Source organism: Danio rerio, chromosome 18, assembly GCF_052040795.2.
Source record: "Danio rerio strain M-AB ecotype USA chromosome 18, GRCz13ab, whole genome shotgun sequence".
Taxonomy (NCBI): domain Eukaryota; kingdom Metazoa; phylum Chordata; class Actinopteri; order Cypriniformes; family Danionidae; genus Danio; species Danio rerio.
In genome coordinates, this window is record NC_141038.1 from 38,220,092 (window position 1) to 38,244,857 (window position 24,766).

General features: G+C 38.0%; 1 protein-coding gene across 2 annotated transcripts; it reads left to right on the forward strand.

Annotated features, from left to right (window-relative positions):
- The first annotated feature begins 1,657 nt into the window (after nucleotides 1-1,657).
- On the forward strand, nucleotides 1,658-24,217 carry cfap45 (cilia and flagella associated protein 45). Of its 2 annotated transcripts, NM_001082996.2 has the most exon segments (12): nucleotides 1,658-1,845; nucleotides 2,702-2,821; nucleotides 6,947-7,086; nucleotides 7,444-7,588; nucleotides 9,610-9,780; nucleotides 9,857-10,035; nucleotides 10,120-10,249; nucleotides 10,345-10,491; nucleotides 12,289-12,402; nucleotides 12,573-12,766; nucleotides 14,410-14,634; nucleotides 23,656-23,773. In NM_001082996.2, coding segments are annotated over 12 exon segments (1,632 nt in total). In that variant the 5' UTR covers nucleotides 1,658-1,842; the 3' UTR covers nucleotides 23,720-23,773.
- Nucleotides 24,218-24,766: the final 549 nt, after the last annotated feature.

Sequence of the window (24,766 nt, forward strand, 5' to 3'; positions counted from 1 at the left end):
TATAGACTACTAAACTGTTACAAAACAAACACTTTATTTGTGCATCAGATTCACTGTCAAAAATAAATAACCAATAAATATAAATGCAAGTATATATAAAACAAAGATGTCACTCTGTAAAAAGGTGTTTATTTTAATTAAACAGCCGAATTGCAGAACATACTTGATTTTTACACTGGGAAAATGTATTAGAAAAAGCCACAATAAAAAAAAGCAAACAGCAGTTAACACCAGAAAAAAACAACGTTTTCATTATTAAAGCATAACAATAAAACTTTTTATATTTTAATGAATTGAAATCAAGTATTGTAGGCATTTTGGTCAGTTTTACTGTATTAATGTAGGCTATTTAAAGCTGGACCGACCGACGCAGTATAGACATGATGCATGTCGCATTTGTCTAATTTATTATGCACGCAAAAACCTACTTGTAAACCAAATATGTTGCCGGATTCTTTCATGGGCATGAGAGATAAAGTGCTTATGAAGTGCTTCGTCGGCCTCTGGTCGTTAACCGATGCAGAGCCGACGTTTGTTGAGCTGGAACAATAGAACACACGACCGAACGATCATGCGTATGTTTGGCCGACCATATACCGATGTTAGAATTAAAGGGGCCGACGTGTTGACCTTCGGCCGACGTCGGCCCAACGTATGTGTGCTGTCTGGGAATAGTATTTCTGACTCCTGGTCTTTTAATTGTAACTTCCTCTGCACTTTTGACTATTATAAACACCCTGTACATATCAGAATTTAAACCTTTCTTGTTAGTGTACAAATAAAACATTAGAAAAAAAGTTAATTTTATTTTTAAACACCATACAGAGAACTTGCATTGGTCCATTGTAAACTTCATTTCAGTGCATTATTTTATTTAGAAACAAGAGGGGGGATAGCTTAATTGTTTGTTCTAAATTATTATTTTTTATTAACATTCTAATGATTTTTGTTGGGGCGACGCGTTGGCGCAGTAGGTAGGGCTGTCGCACCACAGCAAGAAGGTCGCTGATTCGAGCCTCGGCTGGGTCAGTTGGATTCCTGCAGGTGCTCCGGTTTCCCCCACAGTCCAAAAACATGCAGTACAGGTGAATTAGGTAATTGTCTGAGTGTGAGTGTGTATGGATGTTGCCGAGAGATGGGTTGCAGCTGGAAGGGCATCCGCTGTGTAAAACATGTGCTGGATAAGTTGGCGGTTCATTCCGCTGTGACGACCCCATATTAATAAAGGGACTAAGCTGAAAAGAAAATGAATGAATGATTTTTATTGCGTTTTCAAATTTAATACTTCATTAAAAATGATTATTGCTGTAAATAGAAGGCAAACATCACCACTAGAAACCAAGACCATTAGCTGGCTAGTGGCTACTATTAAACAGAATATAATTTATAGCCATAAAAATTATAGATTTTGTTTTGTTTTTCTCAGCAAAATGCGTGACATAATAAAAGACTTTGGACAATATTTCAACCATGAGAGTTTCCAAAATAAAAGACTGAAGACGCGTGTGATAACCGTATAATCAATTGATGATTCTTGTTAACAGCAAACATGCGCTTTTGCTGCTGTACACAAAGGCAGGCTGAAGCGAGGCAGTCCCCGCAGTAACGGCGTATCCATGGAAGCCAAACAACAAACACTTCTTTGGTGCGCAACGTTACAGTTCACTGCAAGTAGCTGTGGACACTGGTGAACACTATTGCTGTTCTCCGGTTGTTTTTATTTTAGCGGCATTTCAACACCTGTTTCATTCATAAATTCCTGGTTGACGATCAGGTGTTTACCTTGTTGTGTACCCGTGCTAACGTCTGTCCTTTGAGCCTTTTCATCACAGCTGAAAAGAAATGGTAAGTACTGCTTTATTAGATTTTTCTTTGTCCGAAGGTTGTTAAATATTTCTGCTTTAATTTATCGATACTAAACTATAAACTGCTATTAATAAGCTGCTTTATTTATTTCTGAATTAGGGCATGTCTTTGTTCAGTGATCAAAACAATATGATTTTGAGTGTGCATCTGTAACGTTGTCTCATTTTTTTCATAAAAATGCCTAATAATAGCATTTATCGGATTGTTACTCTGTAATATGTTCTACAAAATAAATACCACCTAAATAACATGTTTTTGAAAACTAAATAAATAAAATGTTATTGCTTTTTCATTTCTAACAGAATTTAACTTAAGAATCTAACTACCCAAACTTTATACATGCCAATGGATTTAACGTTATTCTATCCCTACAATCAGGCCTATTATTTAGCATTTTAGATTAGTTTTGAAAAACATAGCAATTTAGCTGAAAAAATTGTATATTAATGCTGATAAGAGTTTACTTAAACACACATATAGGTAATTGCTACATCGTGACAGCTGCTTTTTTGGCAACATTTAAAAATAATCTTTAACACTGTTCAGACTTTATGTACTGCTTGCAAACAGGCCTAATACTTAAGTATGCTGGCTGTGTGACTACATTGCAACCAATAATGGTGTCTATAGAACATAACAGGTACACTTTTCCATAGATAACAGTTATGGGTGTTTACATAAATGTTGTAAAATGTAATAATAATAAAAAAAATAAAAAAAAGTTGAACTGTTTTTGTTGTAGTAATCATCAGTCACAAATTATAGTTATAATTAGCTGTTCACAGGATATTTGTTCCAGGAAATATAAAAATGATTTTGATTCACATGCTTTCAGCCTCAAAGTGCTGCATCCTCAAGTGGAAAGCTTTCAGGCGGCAGTGCTTTCACTCGCCGCTATCGCACACGAGCTCTGACCTCTCATGTGGACGAGAGTCTCTTTGGGAGCCCCAAACTGGTAAACTGCACATACACATTACAAAGATAAAGGGACAGTTTTTTATAGTTATAAAAATTATTGATATTCATTTTCATTGTAGTTTTTTAGATGCTAATACAGTATATTTTCAATAAATTACACCTCAATTTCACGGCAATTTGGAACTTTTTGATTTAGTGGCTAATTCATATGAATTTGGACGATCTAATTCATAAAATTAAGTACAGTTTGCTCATCACCCAATGACAATTGGGTTTAGGGGCAAGGCTGGTTGTCACGTCTTTTAAAATCGTACATTTTCGTACAATTGAACTCGTACAAATTTGTACAAATTAGACACTAAACTGACAAAACATAAAATACTTAAAGCTTACTAAAATAAATAAAGCTTAGTGTTTATTCTTTAGGTTAAGTATCTGTTTAGAAAATGGTTTTTATTTTGACTAGTATTTTATTCAATATAGTGCTAGATACTCGTACTTAATTATTATGCTGTACTTTTTTATATAGCTTATAACTACTACTTATTCAGGTACCAGTAAATATCATCACACACCATTGTCATGATGTGTAAAATTCATTCATTTTCTTGTCAGCTTAGTCCCTTTATTAATCCGGAGTCGCCACAGCGGAATAAAGCGGCAACTTATCCAGCACAGTTTTACACAGTGGATACCCTTCCAGCCGCAACCCAGGGAAACATCCACACACACAATCATGCACTACAGACAATTTAGCCTACCCAATTCACCTGTACCGCATGTCTTTGAACTGTGGAGGAAACCAGAGCACCCGGAGGAAACCCACGCAAACAATAAAGTAATATTATAGCATGTTAATAATTTACACCTATAGGCAATTTCAATGTGGTATTGTCACTGGCCTATGAAGATTTCCTGCTTGTTGTCAAACTAATTTATTAACTAAGAAGAGGCAACTGCATCATATTTTAACGTTAAAACAGCTGCCGCATTATTTATCAATGTGGACCTTTCAGGATTCTCGGAAGCCCAATCATTGAACATAAATAATAGAACAAAGAGCAAAACATCAATGTTTCTTTGGTAATCATTGACATGAAAACTTGAACTGTGATGTAATAACTGCAGCTGATAATGATGATGCTGTTTTTGGAGTTATAGTGACCCTCTGCTGAGATCTTACAAATCCATAACTTTAGCCACAGCCATATCACCCTGCAGCCCAAGACCTTACTGAAGCTATGCATTGTTGAGTCTGTTCAGTACCTGGATAGGTGACCATTTGGGAAAACCGGGTTGCTGTTGGAAGTGGTGTTAGTGAGGCCAGCAGGAGGAACACAACCTGCGGTCTGTGTGAGTCCTAATGCCCCAGTGAAGTGAAGGGTACACAACACAGTCAGTAAGCGCCATCTTTCAAATAAGATGTTAAACCAAAGTCCTGACTCTCTGTGGTCATTAAAAAATCCCATGGCACTTCTCGTAGAGCCCCAATCATCCCCATTCACAGAATTCACTCTTTCACCATCTCTCGTCTTCACCAATAGCTGATGTATAGTGAGAGCACTGGCGTCGTTGTTTTGTGGCTGCCGTTGCATCATCCAAGTGGATGCTGGACACTGGTGGTGGTGTGGAGAGATGATTGTGAAGCACTTTGGATGGATGGCCATACACAATAAATGTGCTATTTAAATACACATTACACATCACATTACTAATCAAGAGTTTAAATCTGTGTTCAACATGAAGTTGACCCCACCTTTGCAACGATAGCAGCTTCACTTTTTTTGGAAGGTTTCAGAGTGTGGGAATTATTGACCGTTTTTTCTAGATGTTTATATGTGGGAATTAGAAGGTCTACTGGCCTGTATCTCTTCTTTAATTTATCCCAAAGGAATTATGTCTGGTTAAGGTCAGGAGTGGTGCATGGAAGTAAATGTTTCTCAACACCAACTTGATCATCTCATGTTATGGAACAGGAAGGGGCCATTGCCAAAATGTTCACATGAAGTTGGGAACAGGAAATTTGTTAAAAATATCTTGGGTGCATTTAAACATTTAGTTCTTTTTCTAGAGGTCAAGGCCAACCGAAAACTTATAGAAAGTAGACAAGTCTTTAACCATTAAGATAAATAAACCATTTGAAAATGTTTATTTTTTCAGTTAAATGTTTATGTAAAGATATGCTTATTTTAATGTTATAGATAATATTTATCTTACTTCAGGAGTCCCACTTTATATTAAGTGGCCTTAACTAATATGTACTTACACATAAATTAATAGTTTGTTACAATGTACTTATTGTGTAAATAAATATATTTACTGTGTACTTATGCTTGATTAAATACATGTATGTAACTACATCTGTAATTACATTTGTAAATACACTGTTGACCATCCCTTACACCTTAATCCACCCTTAAACCTACCCATGCCACCAAACCTGTCCGTAACCCAACCTCTATCCCAACTCAAAAGCACCACAAGTTTTCTCAAATACATTATAAACACAGTAAATACATTGTATTTTTTTTATGTAAGTACACAGTAGTTAAGGACACTTAATTTAAAGTGGGACCAAATGTCATAATATCCAACATTTCTATGACACTAAACTTCCATTTAGGTATATGATTGATCGGCTTTATGTTGGATTTTGTTGGACAAATACATTTTCAAAAGCTTTGAATTTTAGTGTTTACAGTCACTTTTTATAGATGTCGATTTTTGGGCAAAGTGAAAGATTAAGGATTTTTTCATTACTGAAGTTATAAAAACTATTTTTAAAAATCTAAATAAAAATTATTTTGACCAAAGCCATGAAGATCTCTACACACTGCTTATGAGCTAATCTAAAGCCCATATTAAATGTGGAAGTCTCAATTTATTGACTCTGAATCAAAATTTGGAGGTGAGACCCAACCCAATTAGTGTTATTATAGTGTGTTTTATGTGTTTTAATTAAACCGATTACTGCACATCGAAAGCTGTGGCTTAGCTTTAAATGATTTCTTGTTTCTCTTTCAATCTGTTTACCAGTGTCTGAATTAAATTATTTGTTCTTTCACTCGGTCAAGTAGACTAATCAGGTGTAGGGTATAGTGAAGGAGGGTACAGAGTGTGAGTTCTCACACAGCCAAATGTTTTGAGGCTTCTGTTACCTGAACACTTACTTAAAACAGAGTGCATAGTTTTGTACAGAATTATTACTGGTTTAATAAAAATGTATGTTGTTGTCAGGATATCAGCAGTTGTTTTTACAGTGTAGACTCTAACTAATTAAGTTTTTATAGAATGGGCTTAATAATGTATTTTTTTCAATGTTCAGTTTTGTTCAAATGTGTGAACTAGTATGTATTAAGTTAGAAGTTTTTAGTACTTGTAGCTAATCAATAATATCTAATTATAAGTCATTAATAAATAAGGGCGGCACATGGCTCGGTTGGCAGCAATGTTGGGACAACAGCAAGAAAGTACCTAGTTTGAGTCCCGACTGGGCTATAGAAGGCCTTTCTCTGCAGAGTTCTTCCCCGGGTGCTCCGGTATCCCCCACAAGCCAAAGACGTGGTCTACTGTCGGTGAATTGGATAAACTGTGAATTGACCATCATGTGTGGGTAAGAGAGAGTGTAGAGTTCTCTCAGTGCTGGTTTGCGGCAGGAAGGGCATCTACCGGTAAAACATATTCTAAAGTAATTCATTCAACTAAGACGAAACCTGCTGAAGAGTGAGTTAAATGAAGAAATAGTTCATCTTTCTATAGTTTATATATATATAATATGTATAAGTATCTAACAAGTAAGAACTAATAGTGTAAAAATGTATCTTTAAAAAGAAAGAAAACTTAAAGTATACTATATATTATTTTCCTCACAGGTTTTGGAGGCTTTGGAGTGGCATTAGATATAGGCCAGGATCTTATTTAGAACAAAATGAAGCCTATCTTTAAGTGCCATGCAGTATCAGTCTGTAAGAAAACACTTCAAGAAAGTCGTTCTCATAACTTTATTCGCACTTAGTGGCAAATAAGTATGAATACTTAATGAAAATGAAACTAGTATAAAAAATAAATTCTAGTAGACAAGTAGCATGAAAAAGGTACTAGCATGTTTTATAGATTGTTAAATGGATTGTTATTTCCAATTGTCTTTTGGTATCTTCATCAGCATTCCACTGCTGATATGCACAACCATCCTGAAGGTGAGAATGAGAGGACAAGGTCACTGTCACACTCTGCTCCTTCATCTAAAGAGCCAAAGTCAGAGACAATACGCATCATTACTAAAGACCTCATCAGGGATCTCAGGCAAGTGCAGTCACTGTGGATAATTCTTAATTTGCTAAATTAAAGCTTACTTTGAAATTGTGTTGAACATTTTTGCTTTCTACATGTTTATTGCTTGCACGGTCAAAGGACAAGTATTTTGTGTGCAATGTATCTGGTTGCCACAACAACATCACACCCTTAATTGTCTTTAACAGACTTTTAAATCTACATTAAAAATCAATGTCTATCAGCAAATGTGAAAAACAGTAAAAATAGGAATTTTAACAAATTACATAATAATTTAAGCGTATGTCTTTATCTCAGATTTGCATAATTTCACCAGTTGTATTTCACCATTTTTAATCATGCTCTTGGTGTATTGTTCGTTTGAACCAGAATCCCAAGTGAGGACCCATCTGGGCAATCTGTCATTCTTTCCTCGAATGAGTTCAGGCGAATCATGGCAGAGTCTCATGTTCCCAGTGAAGAAGAGAAAACAGCTAGGCTAGAGGCCCAACGCCAAGCACTCGAGGAAGCCATGGTGAGCCAAACATTTTAAAATCTAACTCTGAAATTTGACCTTAGTACTTTAAAATCATACATTTGGACTCTAAAAGTAACAGTAACCGCTGCATTAGTCCCCAGCTACTTTTACAGCAGACCTGCTACTAGAAGTATTTTTACCTTTCTTATTACATGCACTAAAAAAAAAAAAACAGTTCTGAAGTAAATGACAACATTACAATCTTTCATTTGACCCGATTATGTCTTCATGGTGTTTCACGAGTCTTGGTGAAGCTAAAAGTCAATAGTACTGATTGGTGGAATGTTCTTCACAGCCTCATTAATGGTAATATTTTTGCATTTTGCTATTAAAGGTCCCTTGAAGTTCTTTGTAATGTGCATTTTAATTCGATGTTATACAGATCATCATCAACTGAAAAGCAAATGAGAAGCATCTTAAAGAGGCATAACATGTTAGATACTACATTTTAAAAATAACTTGCATCTATACTGCAGCTTACTTTTTTATTACAGCAACTTAACAGACTTTACCACAGAAAGGCTTCTATTTAGAGAATTACAGCATGCGGTGTATTGCAATGTAAAATACTTGTATTTGAAAAAATACATAATCGTCAGTAAGATTTTTAAATGTTTTGAAATACGCGTATCCGGCTCACCAAGGCTGCATTTATTTAACTATAGAAAATTGTAAAGTTGTGAAATGTTATTGTACTCTAAAATAACTGTTCAAAAGTAGTTTATCATTTAATTTAATAATTTATTCCAGTGATTTAAAAGATGAATTTTAGCTTTATTACTCCAGTCTTCAGAGTTGCATGATCCTTCTGAAATCACTCTGATATTAATTATTATAATTATTATTATTGATGGTAATAGTAACTACATAAAATAAGTAATAAATAAATATTTAATAAATAATTATTTAACAATATTTTTTTTTACATTTAATGAATGCCACATTAATGAACAGAATAATTTTCTTTAAATTATTAAATAAAATTAATAATAATAACATAAACTTTTGACCAGCAGTGTATATACCAAATTACAGTAATCTTTTTAAATCTATGTGTAAGGAATAAATTGTTTTACTGTAATTAACAAGCATCCATTGTAAACTTACAAAAAAAGTTGGAATGAAATCAAATTTGACTCTTCTTATTTTTATGTGTATGACGTAGTAGTGCTTGTAATAAACATTTGTGCACTTCAGAATCTTTTATCAAATATCATAACATTCCCAGATCTTTATTGTAAATTTTGTGAACCAGTGTCTGGATACCTACAAAACTTTGGGATTTTGTGCTGGACATTGTCTTTTGCAAAGGTCCAAATATGTTGGTTGCCTGCTTCATCTGCTACAAAGAAAATGTTGGTACAGAGGTGAAAACCCCCTCATGATCTCTTTGTTAAGCACTGTTTTCACTATTTGAATTACTGTACCTAGAATTATCATCAACTATGAACACTTTCCATAAACTGAACACTTTGACGCTGTAGAAAATCTTTATACGAGGCACCAAAGAAATCTTGGACAGTTTACATTCATCTGATACTACGAATGTCAAATTTAATGGAATTTTTGTTTAATTGCTTGGTCTACTAGAGATATCTTGTGATTCCTGATGTGCATTATGCATATGCGTATATGTATGCATGTGCATTTTTGGGGCCTATGAAAGATGATGAGATTTATTGCCTACTGTATAAAGCAGATCTCTGGAGAGTCTGGGACGGTCCTTATAATTTACCTAACATCACCAACTTAGTGCTGCTCATGGACTCCCTCTCTGCCATTTGTCATACACTGAAAAAAATAAATGATTTCTGCAAAAAACGTATATGGATTGAAGTTAAACAACTAAAATTTAGTAAATTTGTTTGTTTAAATTCCACACAAATAAATTGTTTACAACCACTTAACTTTTTTTTTTTTTGTTAGTCCAAGGAATCATCTTTGAATCACTTTGTCATTGTACAAACAGTAAAAACTGTTATGTCCTTCAGTAAATCTAGTTCTTTTGATGTTGTAAGGATGCTGCAGAGCAGAGGAAAGCACAAATGCGCCAGGCTGACCTATCTCGTCAGAAGAACCAGAACCTCAGTGAGCTCGAAGCTGAGGCGAGGGACCGGGCCCAGTATCTATTGGAACGGGCCAACACCCTGAGAATGGAACAAGAGGACGAAGTCAAGAAGCTCAATGAGGTAAAAAGCACCAGACTAAAATGTCAAACTGTGAGCCACAAGTTGTTGCCAACATGTTGTCTTTCTGCTTGTTCAGCTGATTCAGAAAGTGCAGTGCCATGCTGTCCGGGATGTACAGATTCAGGAGAGGAAACTAAACTCTGCAGAGTGGCTGGCCGAGGAGAAGAGACTGGACGCCATGATGGAGGTGGAGCGCCGCCAGGCTTTAGAAGCTCAGGAACAAATTGAACAGCTTCGCAAACAGCAGAGGATTCAGTAAGCATGCTCACACTCTATATTCTGAACACACTGCAACACAATGTATTGCTCTCTACAGTTAATGGGTGGGGGTAATTAAAGGGGGAAGATGTGCATCATAGACCAGATACAGACACGTCAGGAGGAGAAACTGCTACAGGATGAGATGAAGGAACAGGAGGGTCAGCAGTTGCTGGAAAACATGGAGAGGATGCAGATGGAGGAGCTCAAGGTTCACAACGGAATATCTAAATCACTTCAAATTTCGAGTAGCTGTTTTAAGCCGCAGTGTATTTGAGTTTATTTCTGTGTGTGATGGTACCACAGGGTATAGAAAAGAAAAAGGAGGAGCAGAAGAAATTGCTTCAGGAGATTCAAAAGATAAATGAAGAGAATCTGCTTGCTAAAGAGCAAAAGAAGGAAGAAGAAAGATTAGCAGATCTACGTGCTGTAGAGTACACACGCAATAAATTGGTAAGGAAAGTCTTTATTGCTTTTTCTCTATTTTTTTTTCAAGTGTCTTGGCAGGTCTTCTGTAGTAAGTGTTGTCTGTGTGTGAAGAAACTGCAAGCAGGGCATCGCACTTATCAACGAATGATCCCAGAATGTTCCAAATGTTGCAAAGTGAAGTAAAGACCTTTTAAAATGTTTATCAGATCTTTATACGATCTTTATATGTAGCAGAAATATCCTAGATTCAATTAATGCTAACAAGTTCCAAAGTTCCCAGGGTGCGAATTATACATTGACGAATGGGGGTTAATGTATAATGTATATTTTGGTAATCTTCATTTGCCTAACATGCTTTATTGAATCAAATGAATGTATTTAATGAAATTACATATAATTTCCTAATAAACTTATTCAGGTTTACTTTGTTTTGAGGGATATTTAGTGTATTTCGACCTACAGTAACGTCTGATTAGCTATTTCAGAGGTTACTTTAACTTAAACTATAAAAACTGTGTCTAATTTGACTTTACTTTTGGGCTATATCTAAATACTAACAGCTATTTTACTTGAAAGGTGTATTTTTAACACTTAAGATGTATATCGGTGGTGTATATCTCCCAGATTCAGACTGTTGAATTAGTATTTTTCTCACATAGGCATTGGCTCCATTATGAATCTACAGTGGTATGAACCGCTATAGGGTGGTAAAATGTATATATTATATATTATTTTTTATTATTAAAGGTGCAGTAGGTGATCTGCCAAAATGCTAACCGTTTAGCATATTATCTTTGGATGGCAGGGGAGGGACAGTATTTCAAAGCTACACCTCCTGAAACTGCAAACATGCACACCGCGACATGACAGCAGACAACCCACTAGTTCATGTCATTCGGCAGTTAGAAATGTAGCTAGTGGTTGGCTGGCGATGTGCAGGAATTCACTTATTACTAAGTCACAGTTACATGCTATTTTATAGCGAACATTCAGAGTACCATGGTAAACAGTATAGGGAGGCTGTCATTGTTCAAAAATGAACCATTGTGAATATAAAAGCAACTTCAGCTCAGTAAAGCAGGCTAGGTGGAATAGCGCTATTTACTGACGTTCTGTTGTTAAACTAAATAAAAATCTACATTATCGATGCTGTAAAAGGTCCCTTATGAAACTGAAAATAGTCACATCAATTTTTCGCCAGAAGATTTCAGTGGCTGAGCAACACATCTGTGCATGTGCAGAAGCCCAAATCTGGGGGTCAATCCCCCCAACCCCCCCTGTAATTTGCACCCTGTGTGTACCCTGTCCATTTATGCAGGAAGCTCCCAGTTCAAATAATCAGGTGTGTTTAATAAGAGAATGATGCTAAATAAGCAGAGCTGTGGATCATGAGGACTAGAAATAAGAAACACTTGTTTAAACAGAAAAAAAAAATTAGCTCCTCATCTTTAAAAACAAAAATGTAGTGTAATGTGAAGTGGGACACTGATAAAAAAATGCAGATCCAAACACAGGTTTATTGAGAATGGTTGGACAAGCAACAGTCACAATCAGGAGCAAACAGATGTATGGAGGCAAATCCAGAGTCATAGTAAAAAAAAACAGGCGTTAGGTCAGAACAGGCAGGTAGCAGACAACATAAACAAACACACAAACACGGCAGGGCAAGGAAACCGCGTCCTAATGTCACAAAACTGTGAAACAAGACTCAGCAGCATGTGTGTGTTTGAGAGATGTATATAGTCTGTGTAATTAGTCCTGATTAGTCCTGAATATACCTAAATGCTATGAGAGCCACATACATCTAAGATGTGTTTTTAGGAACGAGAAGCAGAATATGAAGCTGAGCAGATACGAATCAAGAAAGACAAAGAGAAGGAAGTGGCACGACTGAGAGCTCTTCAAGAAAGGGACAGGGACCATAAAGCTGAGCAGGTAAAGATAATATTAATGGATACAGTGCATTTGTACCATATGAGATGGACATTCATGATGGCGGAATTAATTTGATAGTTAATTTAAGTGATTATGGACAGTGTTGAATGGACAGCTTTGTATTTACAGTCTAGATTCTGCATAAATGAGTTTTTTCTCTGAACCGTAAGGATGAGATCAGAGCACGGAGGAACCAGGAAGCGGCTGCGAGGGAATGGAGAAGAAAAGAGAAGGAGCAGGCTAAGAGAAAGCTGGAGGTGGAAGAGAGACTGAAAGCTGCTCGTTTGGAGCAAGTCACTCATAAGGAACACTTGCTGTCCATTGAAGCTGGACGAGAGAGAGCAGAGTTTGAAAGGGTTCTGAGGTACAAACACACAGTACTCATGAAAAACTGAGTTTTGATATATTTACAGTAGGAAATGTAATAAATGGTTACATGGAACATGATTTTTACCTTCTAATGATTTTGACCATAAAAGAAAAATCAATCATTTATACTAATACAATGCTTTTTTGGCTTTGTCTAAAAATAAATAAGTTCAACACAGGACAGGTGTTGTGCTCTAGGTATAAGTAGCTATGATAACAAATGAGCAACTATGATAACAATCTGCTGACTACCAAATAAAGGAATGAAATACTGTGTGGAAAAAAAAAACATTAAAACTAAGGGTGTTTACATGACAACAATGAACTAAAAATGTACTAAAGTTTTTATTTGTGTGTGTGTGTGTGTGTGTGTGTGTTTTATGTGTGTAATATATTTTTTACATACTATGTATGAAAATACATAATTTTAATGTGTATACACTAATATAATGATGATATACAATTTCAGTAATATATCATATTAATAAAAATAATTAATAATATTGGCAAAATGATCCTGGTTGACATGGATTTGTGAATTCTGATTTTAAAATGCTGTGTTTTGTATGGCAGGCAAATGTTTGGCAATTTCACTTTTTAAAGAAACCCTATCTGCAAGTGCAAAAATGATCATGAAGTCATCTTTTGTATTTTGTATTGTATTTTTTTTTTTTTTGGTTATGAATTATCAGTGCATGCCTACAGACTGAACAGATAATACATAGTATCACAAAAAAGTCTGAAGCTCATAATCATTAATTAAGGATTTATTTAATGATGGTAAAATCAAGGAGTGTCTCTCAATCCCAATGTGTATTTATTTTAAGTAAGGTCACTTTTATTCACACAATGTAACACTTTAAACATGGCAAATTAGATGTCATTCATCACTCTCTCCATTTTTATTTGTATTTTTTTTTTTTGTATTTCTATCAGTGTGACTGCTTCCTTTGGTGGATTTTCTTGATTGTGGAGCTTTCAGCTATCCAAGTATTGACTCTGAAGATGTTGAAAACAATACTTTTAAGAATATGAATTAGATTTTCAATAAGAACCTAAAGAAAGGCTGAATGTACTGGAATAGTGCACATAGACTGTAAAATAATTTGCAGGCAGCAAATTTTTACAGGTACAGGCCAGGAAAAAAAAAGTTAAAAGAAGGTCATAACAGGCTAGGCAGAAAGATACAGGAATTTCAGCCACTTTCCAAATAAAGGTTTCACAACTTGATGGTGGATTTATGTGGCTTAAACCATGTGGGTAAAAGCAATAAATATCAGGTTCAAGGATTATGTAGAAGTCCGGGGTAACAGTGTCACTATTCGCGTGAGGGATCCCTCTAGTGCTAAGTGAGAAATAGCACATACGTTATATTCACGGTTATACAGGAAAGAGCCATTTCTCATTCATTCTCAGTGTGAGCTTTCAACTAGTTTCAGTTATACATATGTAAAATAATTCTCAATATTTTAAGTATTACAAAATCTACCCTTAGGTGTGTCAACCTGAAACTTATACAAGCATCTCAAAGATCCATGCAAACCAGAAAGTTTACACTAAGACAGAACATTTTATATTATAAAGTTTAAGACAGAATGGACTAAGATAAAATATTTATGCTTTGTAATCTTTTTCCAGGGCACAGCAGGAGCTCATTGAGAGAGAATATGAAAAAGAGGAGCAGCGGCAGCAGCAAATCCAAAAGCATGCAGATGCTGTTAGGCAGCAGGTTCGGGAGAGAGAGATGCAGGCCGTCACTCAGCGCCGGGAGATGTTCAGAGAGAGAGAACGGCTGGAGGAGGAGGCACGCAATCGCAGAGCCCGACTGGATGAGATTAAAGAAAAGAAGCTCAAGGAACTCAAGTATGTTCTCAACGTAAAACATAAAAGAAAACATGGGGGGTGGGGGGGGTTCAATGTCATGTGGAAACGTCCACTATGGGGATTTCGTCAGAAATCGTAAGTCATCTATAAGACTAATAAAATGCACAGCTGGCAGCAATCACAACCATTCGTAATACCAACTGTGCATCGCAGAGATACCTATTCGCTAATAAAGCCTCACAATACTAAGAAAGTCTTCAGGTTCCTTCAAAACCTCATTCGAAAGAAGAAAAAGAGAAAGGGAACGAGAAAGCTGCCAGTGTTTGACAGACTGTTTCTCCCGGTGAAAGAGTGTGTTCCACGCAGTGGCAGACGTTTGAGCTGGGTATTCTCCCTTGCCTGGGCATTCTCTGGGTACTAAAAAAGCAACACGGTCGTGCAGCTCTTTTTCGTCGTGCGACATCTTTTTCAAGATGTCGTTCTGACTGTGCATTTCTGGATGAGATGGTCTCCTGTCCCCGAAGGATGAGCACGAGCACTGAAGTTTAGAGGTCCAGCATGATAATGCAGTGCTTACGGGCACCGCATGCCGTCACCGCGATGGCATTCTCTGTTGCGCAGCTAAGATTATGGCTTGTTCTTGCAAAAGAACAAACCACCCCTGCAAGTAGGTTGGCCAGTGGCGTAGCAGACGGGCCCGCAGGGCACGCACCGCGGGGGGGGGGCCCCGCGTGATTAAGGGCCCCACGTCGTCGTGATTTTTAATAATTGAAAATCCAGGAACCGCAATAATCAAACTCTTGGGAACAACTGTGGTCGGAACCAAAGTTTACAGGTCTGTGTTCTCTGAACTCCGCTCAAGCGGTGGACTACTTAATTCTAATTGCTTGCCGCTGGACCGCGTCATAGCCAATGAAGACGCGCCGCTGTTTCTCACCACCAGTTCTCGTTAAAAAATGAATGACTTCTGGCTACTTTGACGCTCTCGCCACTTTCAGTTTGTGATCGCTCCTTAGTTTGTAAAGGATTCCCCGCGTTGTCACGCCACCCCGCCTCCTTTCCCCGCTCCTCAATTTGTGACAGAGATATATACACTAGATATCGCATAGGGACCCTGAGCATGCGTCCATAGCGCCGCCACATTGGTACAGTGCTCCCAGGACAAATGTCATTCAACCGCACTAGTCAAGACAGTGTTATTACGTGAAGATGCTGGACTTAAGCGCTGTCTACGAGTGTAGTAACGAGCAAACAAAGGAAACAAAGCACAAAGGCAGAACATTTCATAGGATTAAGTTTTTTACGTTTTTGTATGTTTTGAAATTTGTGCTAAACAGGTCACGTTTTTGATAATAATAGCTATAGTTACTTACTGCATTCACCATAAGGCAAAGTAGCACCAACCCGCACTAAACACTCGGTTTATGCTAGGTTTGTTGAATAAATCAGCAAGCAATGCAAAAGAAATATGACAAAGAGATGCTGCACTGCCAGAAACTTGTATTATTGTCGGCTAGCAAAAGAGTCGTTCATAACGGAGATTCATTCACAAACGAATCGCTCCCTCCGTCAGTATGATTATGTTTCAGCACATGATTAGATCAAATTTAACAGGGAGAGTGAATAGTACATTTCCATACACACAAATACAAGCTTTTTGTCAGGAATGCCCGTGCGATAAGTGATCCATCAATGTAGAAAAGTGATGTCAAATAAAAATTTTCATAATTAAAAAAAATGCATACTAACATCCAGGAAAACTCCCGATCACAGATATATGTGTATATGTGTACATCTATGTGTATATGTGTATACGCCCGTCCCCCAACCCCCCCAACCTCCGCATTTTGCGCTACGCCACTGCGGTTACCACTCGGGCAGATGTGAGGGTTACCGCCCTCAGGCTCTTGGACCCCCCGCTCTTCAGCGCACTCCTTCCAAGCTTCAAGTAAGGGAAATGCTCCATTCTCTTGGATGGTCACCTCTCACTTAATAACACCAAGGATCAGATGTACATCACTGCATCAGAGGGTGGGCTGTCATTATCTGACGAGGATCCAAACCAGTTCCCTCCCTCCAGGGTGGTGATTAAGGCATCAGATATAGAGGCTGATGTGATGGCCGTGCATTCCAGGGCTGCTTCTGCTCTGGGTCTGGAGATTGTTCATCCCCCAGTCCCCCTGTCGGACCATCTAAATGCGTGTTATGCGTCTAGATGCGTGTTATCCCGCCCAAGGTGTGCAAGTTATCTGTGAACCTCAGGGCCAGAGCCTACACAGCCGCAGGCCAGGCTGCTTCTGCCCTGCATGCTATGGCCTTCAAGCACAGGTGTTGGTCCACAACTGACTATGCTCTGCGTACCACCAAGCGGGCTATGGATAAACCTGGCTGATATGTGAGACATTGACATAGTCCGCTTTCTCAGCACACCCTTGTTAGCCAGCAGCTTTGACTGTGTTGGAGGACTGTCTCGCTTCCAGCACAATTGCCACTTGCGCAACCTTTGCCAGCCTGATTAGCGCTGACACAAGCTGCTATTTAGAATGATCATGCAGAGGCGCATCCTCTGATGTGTGCCTCTTCAGGATTGGTTTGCAGCAATAGGCCGTACTTTCATGTTTCTATTCTTCCATGCCACCACCAGTTTCTGCAGTTTACGTTCGAGGGTCGAGGTTGGCAATACAAAATCCTCCCCTTTGGGCTCTCTCTGAGCTTGGTGAAGACTCACGGAGGGTGCCCTAGCACCCCTTCGGCTCTTACGCATCTGCATACTCAATTATCTCAATGACTGGCTGATTTTAGCTCACTCGCGGGATCAATTGATTCTGCCCAGAGACAGGGTGCTTCAGCACCTCGACCAGTTGAGGTTGACCAACTGAGAATAGAGCAAATTTGCCCTGGTGCAGAGAATCTCCTTTCTCTGGTTGGAGCTAGACTCAATCACCATGATTGTGTGCCTCTCCCGAGAGTGCCGAGCTTATGCTGATCTGTCTGAGGGAGTTCGACAGTGGCCTCTTTAAAATTATTCCCGAGGCTCCTGGGGCATTTGGCATCCGCAGCTGCTGTCTTGCCGCTCAGATTGCTCTATATGACATCGCTTCAGCACTGACGTCACAATCAAGTTTCCAGACGTGCATGGCAAGCGGGAGCACACTGAGTAACTGTCACTCTACTGTGCCGCCATGCCCTAAGCCCCTGTATGGGCACTGCATTTCAACAGGCCAGAGTGCCTCTAGAACAAGTGTCCAGGATGTCATCGTCTCGACAGATGCTTCCAACAAGGGCTGGGGGGCCATGTGTTGTGGGCATGCAGCTGCGGGTCCATGGAAAGGATCCCAGTTGCATTAGCATATCAATTGCCTGGAGCTGTTGGCAGTGTATTTTGCTCTCCATCGTTTTTTATTGGTACTAGAGGGGACAGCACGGCGACAGTGGAGTATTTCAACCGTATGTGGAGTTTTCAATTCAATTCAATTCAGGTTTATTTGTATAGCGCTTTTACAATGTAGATTGTGTCAAAGCAGCTTTACATAAATGGTCATAGTAACTGGATCAGGGTAGTTCAGTTTTTAGTGTTCAGTTTAGCTCAGTTCAGTGTGGTTTGAAATCATTACTGAGAGTCCAAACACTGAAGAGCAAATTCATCGATGCATAGCTTTACAGATCCTGAACCATGCAAGCCAGTGGCGACAGCGGAGAGGGAAAAAAAAACTTTACCAATAGAAGAGTGAAGAAAAAAAACCTTGAGAGAACCAGACTCAGTTCGGCACGACCATTTTAATTACTCCGCTGGCCAAAAGTCTTGTGCAGAGCTGCAGTCTCATGCGTGAAGGCTGTAAGCTGGCCTCAGCGAAAACTTGTCTGTCCCTGGAGCATCACTGGAATCAGTCTCATGCTCTCCACTCCCCTATGACCAACAGCGCAGCAGCAGCTCAGGATACGGCCTGGTCCTGGATATGGACACTGTGGGATCAATTCGTCACTGGTCTTGGATTCAATCAGTGACTCCGCATAATCTAAGGGTCTCGGGATGAGTATCCCCTGGTGGAAATGGAGAATAATTAGCGTAGCTGCTGTTTATAGTGTATATAAACAAGATGTAGAAACTTGTGTGGAAACCCGCTAAGTGATGCACTGAGTGTATGCTTTACTTAACAGATAGGTCTATAATCTAGTTTTGAACTGAGAGAGTGTGTCAGAGCCTCTGACATTATCAGGAAGGCTATTCCAGAGTTTAGGAGCCGTAAAGGAGAAGGCTCGACCTCCTTTACTCGACTTTGCTATTCTAGGTATTACCAGAAGCCCTGAGTTTTGAGATCTGAAAGAGCAAGCTGGATTGTAGCGAGACAGAAGGTTGGTTAGATAAACAGGAGCTAGATTATTTAGAGCTTTATAGGTGAGAAGTAATATTTTAAATTTAATATGAAACTTAACAGGCAGCCAGTGTAAGGAGGATAAAATTAATTGATAAGGAGGAGTATCCGCTCCCGCCACATGTCTTAGTTTGCTTGCCGTCTGCTCCTATGGAGTCATATGCAGCTGAAATCGCTGCATGCCATTCACATCCCCGGCAAGCTCAACCTGGCAGCCCAGGAGAATGGAGGCTCCACCCCAAGTCTGTTCATCTGATATGGACGCACTTCAGAGAAGTTCGGAGAAGGTTCGCTCAACATGGATGCACTGGATTACAGTTGGCCTCGGGGCATGCGCAAATATGTGTTCCCCCCAGGGAACTTACTCACACAGACTCTGTGTAGGGTCAGGGAGAACGAGGAGCGGGTCTTGCTAGTTGCACCTCTCTGGCCCAACCAGACCTGGATATCAGAACTCTCCTCTCCTTTACTCCTCCAGCACCCCCCTTCTGGCCGATCCTTTTGTGGAAGGACCTTCTTCTTCATGGACAGGGCTCCATCTGGCACCCACGCCCAGATCACTGGAACCTGGACATGTGTTCCATAGATTGAGCAAGAAGACTTAGATGACCTACCGGTTGCAGTGGATAACACCATCACTCAGGCTTGAGCACCCTCTACGAGACATGCTTATGCCCTGAAATGGAGTTTATTCACTGAATGGTGCGCTTCTCTCTAATAAGAACCCCGGATTTGCCAGATAAGTGTTGTGCTTTCTTTTATTTTAAGGATAGGTTAGAGCAGAGGCTGTCATCTTACACATTGAAGGTTTACTTTGCTGCCATTGCTGCTCATCTTGGTGTGGTGGATGGTGGCACCGTTGGGAGGCATAACCTTATCATCCGGTAGCAAAAAGGCATGAGGGGATTAGATCCACTGCGCACTCCTCTCATGTCTTCTTGGGATCTCTCTGTAGTGCTTATGAGCCTACGCGGAGACCCGTTCAAACCACTCCACTCAGTATCCTTGAGATTTCTCTGTTGATCATGTTGGCATTGATCAAGAGGGTCGGGGACATAGAGACATTTTCGGTCAGTGATTTGTGCCTGGAATTCGGCCCGGCTTTCTCTCTTGTGATCCTGACACCCTGGCCTGGATATGTGTCCAAGGTTCCTACCACACCATTTGAAGAACAGGTAGTGAGCCGGCAAGCGATGCCTTCAAAGGAGGCAGACCCAGCCCTTTCATTGCTGTGTCGTGTTCACGCTCCTCTAACACTTTTTTTCGCTTTCAGCTAGAAAAGGTATCTTTGCGATGCACAGCTGGCATCTTTATACACAAATGATTGTGATTGCTGCAAGCTGTGTACACTGACGCCGCCATTTCATTGGCCTGTTTTTTACTCTTTCAGGTGATTAGCTTCTGACTATCCCCCCCACACCCCTACCCCCCTCCCACATAACGAGGGTTACATAGTAACTGTTTGATTTTTAAGTAATAAATTATTGATTACATACAGGTGAGAAGACACAGTGACCCTTAAAAATAGTTTAGAATACATTTCTTTTCACTGGCAACAACATTTCACACCAAAGTTTAGGGTGATACTTTTAAGGTTGCTATTCTTTAGGAACTAAAGCCAAAATATCCAGGGGAGGAGGCATTACATTTACGTCAAAATGCGTCATTGAAATAATTTGAACCACAGCACATACTTTATGTGAAACAGATTTTAGTGTTTCAATGCATGGTCTTTTGGATGCTTTCCACAAAAGGAAAAGAAAAAGTAGAAAAGTGTAAAAAAAGAAAAAACGGGGTTATACACACTGGGCCTCATTCATGAATGTGGGTCAGAATTATTATTTTATTTATTTTGTGTGTTTGCATGTGTATTTAAGTAAAAATAAACACATCCTGTCTAACTCCTGCTAACACCAGTCACCTCTGAAAAATGCATCTTTATTGTTTAAGTGTCCAATCCCAATGAAAATGCTCCATATAAACACCTCAATCCTAATAAAAATGCTCAAACCAAATGAATTTGTACTCGGTTTGAGAGAGGTGGGATAAACCTTTCTGTAACCCGAATAAAATAAATATTCAGCAATGTGAAAGATTTAAACCAATTACTTTGCTTCTACGTCACAATTTTCCTTTAAAAAGATTGTGCTTCAGAAATAATTCAACTGAACTTATATAGACAGAAAGAAAGCCAGAAAACAGGACAGACGGGTGTGTGCATTCCATATTAAAGTGGGCATGTAAACAACATATCGAAATAGATAATGTCTAATGCTACTCAGACCTGAGTAGCATGAAAAAGGCTAGTGCAATTTGATGGGGTCAAAAAGGTGGCACAGTGTTTAGCACTGTCTTCTCACAGTAAGAAAGTTGCTGCTTCGAGTCCCAGCTCAGCCAGTTGGCATTATGGTGTAAAGTTTGCATGTTCTCCCTGTGTTTATTGAGGGGTTTTGATAGTGATGTTAGTGATCTCGAAAATGAAAAGCAAGAGGGGTGAATAGGGTGGGTTGTGGGGGGATGGGGTTATGGGGGTGGTCGATGATGTGATGATGAGTTGGTATGCACCCTACTCCCCTGATTCTGACAATAGTCCAACATTTCCAAATAGTCATAAAGGTCAATAGCAACATCTGTTTGAACACAACTTTGCCTTGTGCTTTCACTGACCCCCAAAGCACACAAACAGCTGCTTAGCATCTCTAAAGCTTTGTGTGCAGTCCACAAAACGAACAAGACGCAGTGAATGCAAAGTTGGGTCTGTTTCCTCTAAAGTCATCACTTACATTACTTCACTATCTGAGCTTGCACCTTAGTGGTGGAAACTTATGTAGGCTGATGTCTCAGAATAATGTGAGTCTTGGTTGGCCCAAATTCGAGGCACATCACATTGAACAAAAATACCTACACGTCCCTTTTGGCCCCCCTTTATGGTTAAGTGCCTTGAAGGTATCTACAGAGAGATCTCAAGAGTATACAAGAGGGTTGTGAGAATGATGTTCAGGTAATGTTTCCTGTCTGATCAGCCATTAACAGTGTTGTAGTAAACAGTGATGAAGGTGAATAGCTCTCCTCGCAACTTCTGCAGAAAAAAGAAAGAAAGCATAAGACAAAAAAGGCATATTCTGGAGTCTTCTCAGTATGAAAAAAAACACCAATCAACCCTCTTCAGGCCACAGGCTCACTTCTTTTGAACTATTTTTCAGCTGCTTTCCCACTATGTCGAACCATTCTAAGAACAGCAGGTAAAAAAATTCTAATTACACGCCTTGTCCCAATGGTGGATTTAGAGGGTTTTGCATTAAAAGTAGACATGGATTTAGTTGGTTTTGATGCAAAAGAAAATCTACTTTGTTAAAAACCAAAGATTTGTCTGAAGTGAAATTTAAAAAAAAAAAAAAAAAAAAAGAGCAATTCCAGCGTTATGGATTATGACATTTGCAGTAAAATCTCTAAACATAAATTAACAGAGGAAGAATATGTTAACATTATATTAAAACATCTTTAAATTTTTCAAAACAACTAGCCATAGAGTTGTGGGAGCAGAAAAATTTGAATCTGTAAACGTTTTTTATATTTTAAATTAGGAAAAAAAATGGGGTTATCCTAATTAAGCCTTTAAATGTCATTTTAAGCTGTATAGAAGTGTCTTAAAAAATCTACTAAAATATTATTTAGTGCCATCATAGCAAAGATAAAATAAATCAGTTATTAGAAATGAGTTATTAAAACAAAATAAATAAATAAATAAATAAATTAATTAATAAACAGGTGGTTATTGTTGTTGCCCAGAAAGTACTACTTGTCAAAAATCATTCAATAAGCACCCATTAGTAAAAGTGCTGTGTTATGCAAAACTAAATTAATTAAAAAAAAATCTTTATGATATAGATTATGATAGATTACCCGCTGTAAACTATTTATTTATCAAACACACCATATAAAACCCAAGCACTGAATAAGCATACTATTATTAATGTACTGACGCAGGTTATTGCTGGTTGCATAAGGTTGACACCCCCTTGCATAATTTTTTATATGTATGCAATACTTACAGAAAAGTAAACTGTAAATTCAATATAGTTGCGTGGTACTTTGCGTGTTGAATATGTTGTTGTTACTTCCTTATTACCCAAACATTACGGTTTGTTCATTTGCACTTTATAGAAAAGTACACTGTAAATTCAATATACACTGTACTTTGCATGTTGTATATCTGGTTGTTACCCCCTAGTTACCCAAGCATTACAGTTTGTTTCCTTATACCTACACATACGTTCTTTATACTTATACTATACTTACAGAAAAGTAAACCGCTATTTCACTGCAATTTGCGGGTTGTAAACTAAAGTGTTACCAATAATTACACTTAAAGATAGCAGGACTAAAAAACATTTACTTTTAGAAGATTATTTGAAGCACATTAGCTGTGAACATGTTCCCATTAGCAATGTTCTTCTTTTTGCTATTAACATTTTAAGTGTCCAGGTGCATTTTTTAGACCCTGTATTTTAGAAAGAGGATGTGAAAAAAAAATACAAACACAAAAGCTTGAAATATTGGTGATTTGTACAATGAAAAAATAAATGTTTTTCTGGGGTCATTTAATTGTCTTGTCTGTTTTTATTAATTGTTTCTTCTGTGAATTGACCTGACCTGTTTTGGAAAATGTGTTTTTCTTTTGACTCAGGGCAGCTGGGCTTTCACCCAAGTACTACAAGGAGGTGGAGCGGAAGGCTTGTGTCCTTCCATGACTTTTAAACTGAGGAGGAGCAGAAGCGAGAGAAACCACCAAGTATACAAAAAAAGGAAATGTGGTTTTCAGTGACGGTAAGACTCGTGTGAAAGAACTGAATAAACATAAACACATTTGACACTCCTATCTGGCTGATGCAATATGACTGCAACATAATGACTTTTGATGCCAAAAATCATTCTTTGTTGATGTAGTGCAATTTAATCAACCTCTTATGAAAAATCTGTACATGTTACTGCAGTTTAAAACAGAACACTGTATTACAAAGATAATATTCTTAGTATATGAATTGCAAATTAGTTGTAATATTTCAAGACATGTCATGAATTATTTGTAGTTGGGTAAAGTTGTGTTTTTTACCCATTTAAGTACAGTGGGTCTTAAGCACATCTTTATATATAATTTCATAATTATATGCTGCTGTTGGCTTTAAAATATGGTTAAAGTGTAATGTACTGACAAGCATTCAAGAAATAAAGGATTATTAAAATGTAAATGTTTTAAAGTGTTTTCTTAAGTAACCACTAAAAAGTATATATATATATATATATATATATATATATATATATATATATATATATATAAAATCCTGGAATGACCTAATAATATTCAGTACTGGGATAAGGTTTTAGGCCACCATCACACTTTTTTAGTGATGATATAATGACCATTTGTAATCATTTTTATTAGAATACAATCAGAAAATAAGGGTAAAGGGTTTTTTCATTAAAAAAAAAAAAGTTTATTCTCAATTTCCATTACAGGACATATTCAGTATACAACTGTTCACATTTAATCCACTGGTTAATTTGATCTGTGACCATCTGCCATCAATACTCACTAGGATATGAGTAATTATTGCAATATGAATAATTGAACAATAAGTGATATGAATAATTGCAATATAATTATTATAATGCTATTTATACACAATCAATCAAACAATCAGTCAACTTAAGCAAAACTAATACTAAAATTCTTTTAAATTTTGTTTTGTAGTTCGGGGCCAAGTAAATATTTGCTGCCGTTTTTAATCATTTAAGTT

What these genes read in the sequence shown, in the direction of transcription:
- cfap45 (XM_087291614.1), top strand. An exon ending in TGCAGATGGAGGAGCTCAAG is followed by an intron (nt 10,250 to 10,344) that starts GTTCACAACGGA and finishes ATGGTACCACAG; the next exon opens with GGTATAGAAAAGAAAAAGGA. An exon ending in AGTACACACGCAATAAATTG is followed by an intron (nt 10,492 to 12,288) that starts GTAAGGAAAGTC and finishes ATGTGTTTTTAG; the next exon opens with GAACGAGAAGCAGAATATGA.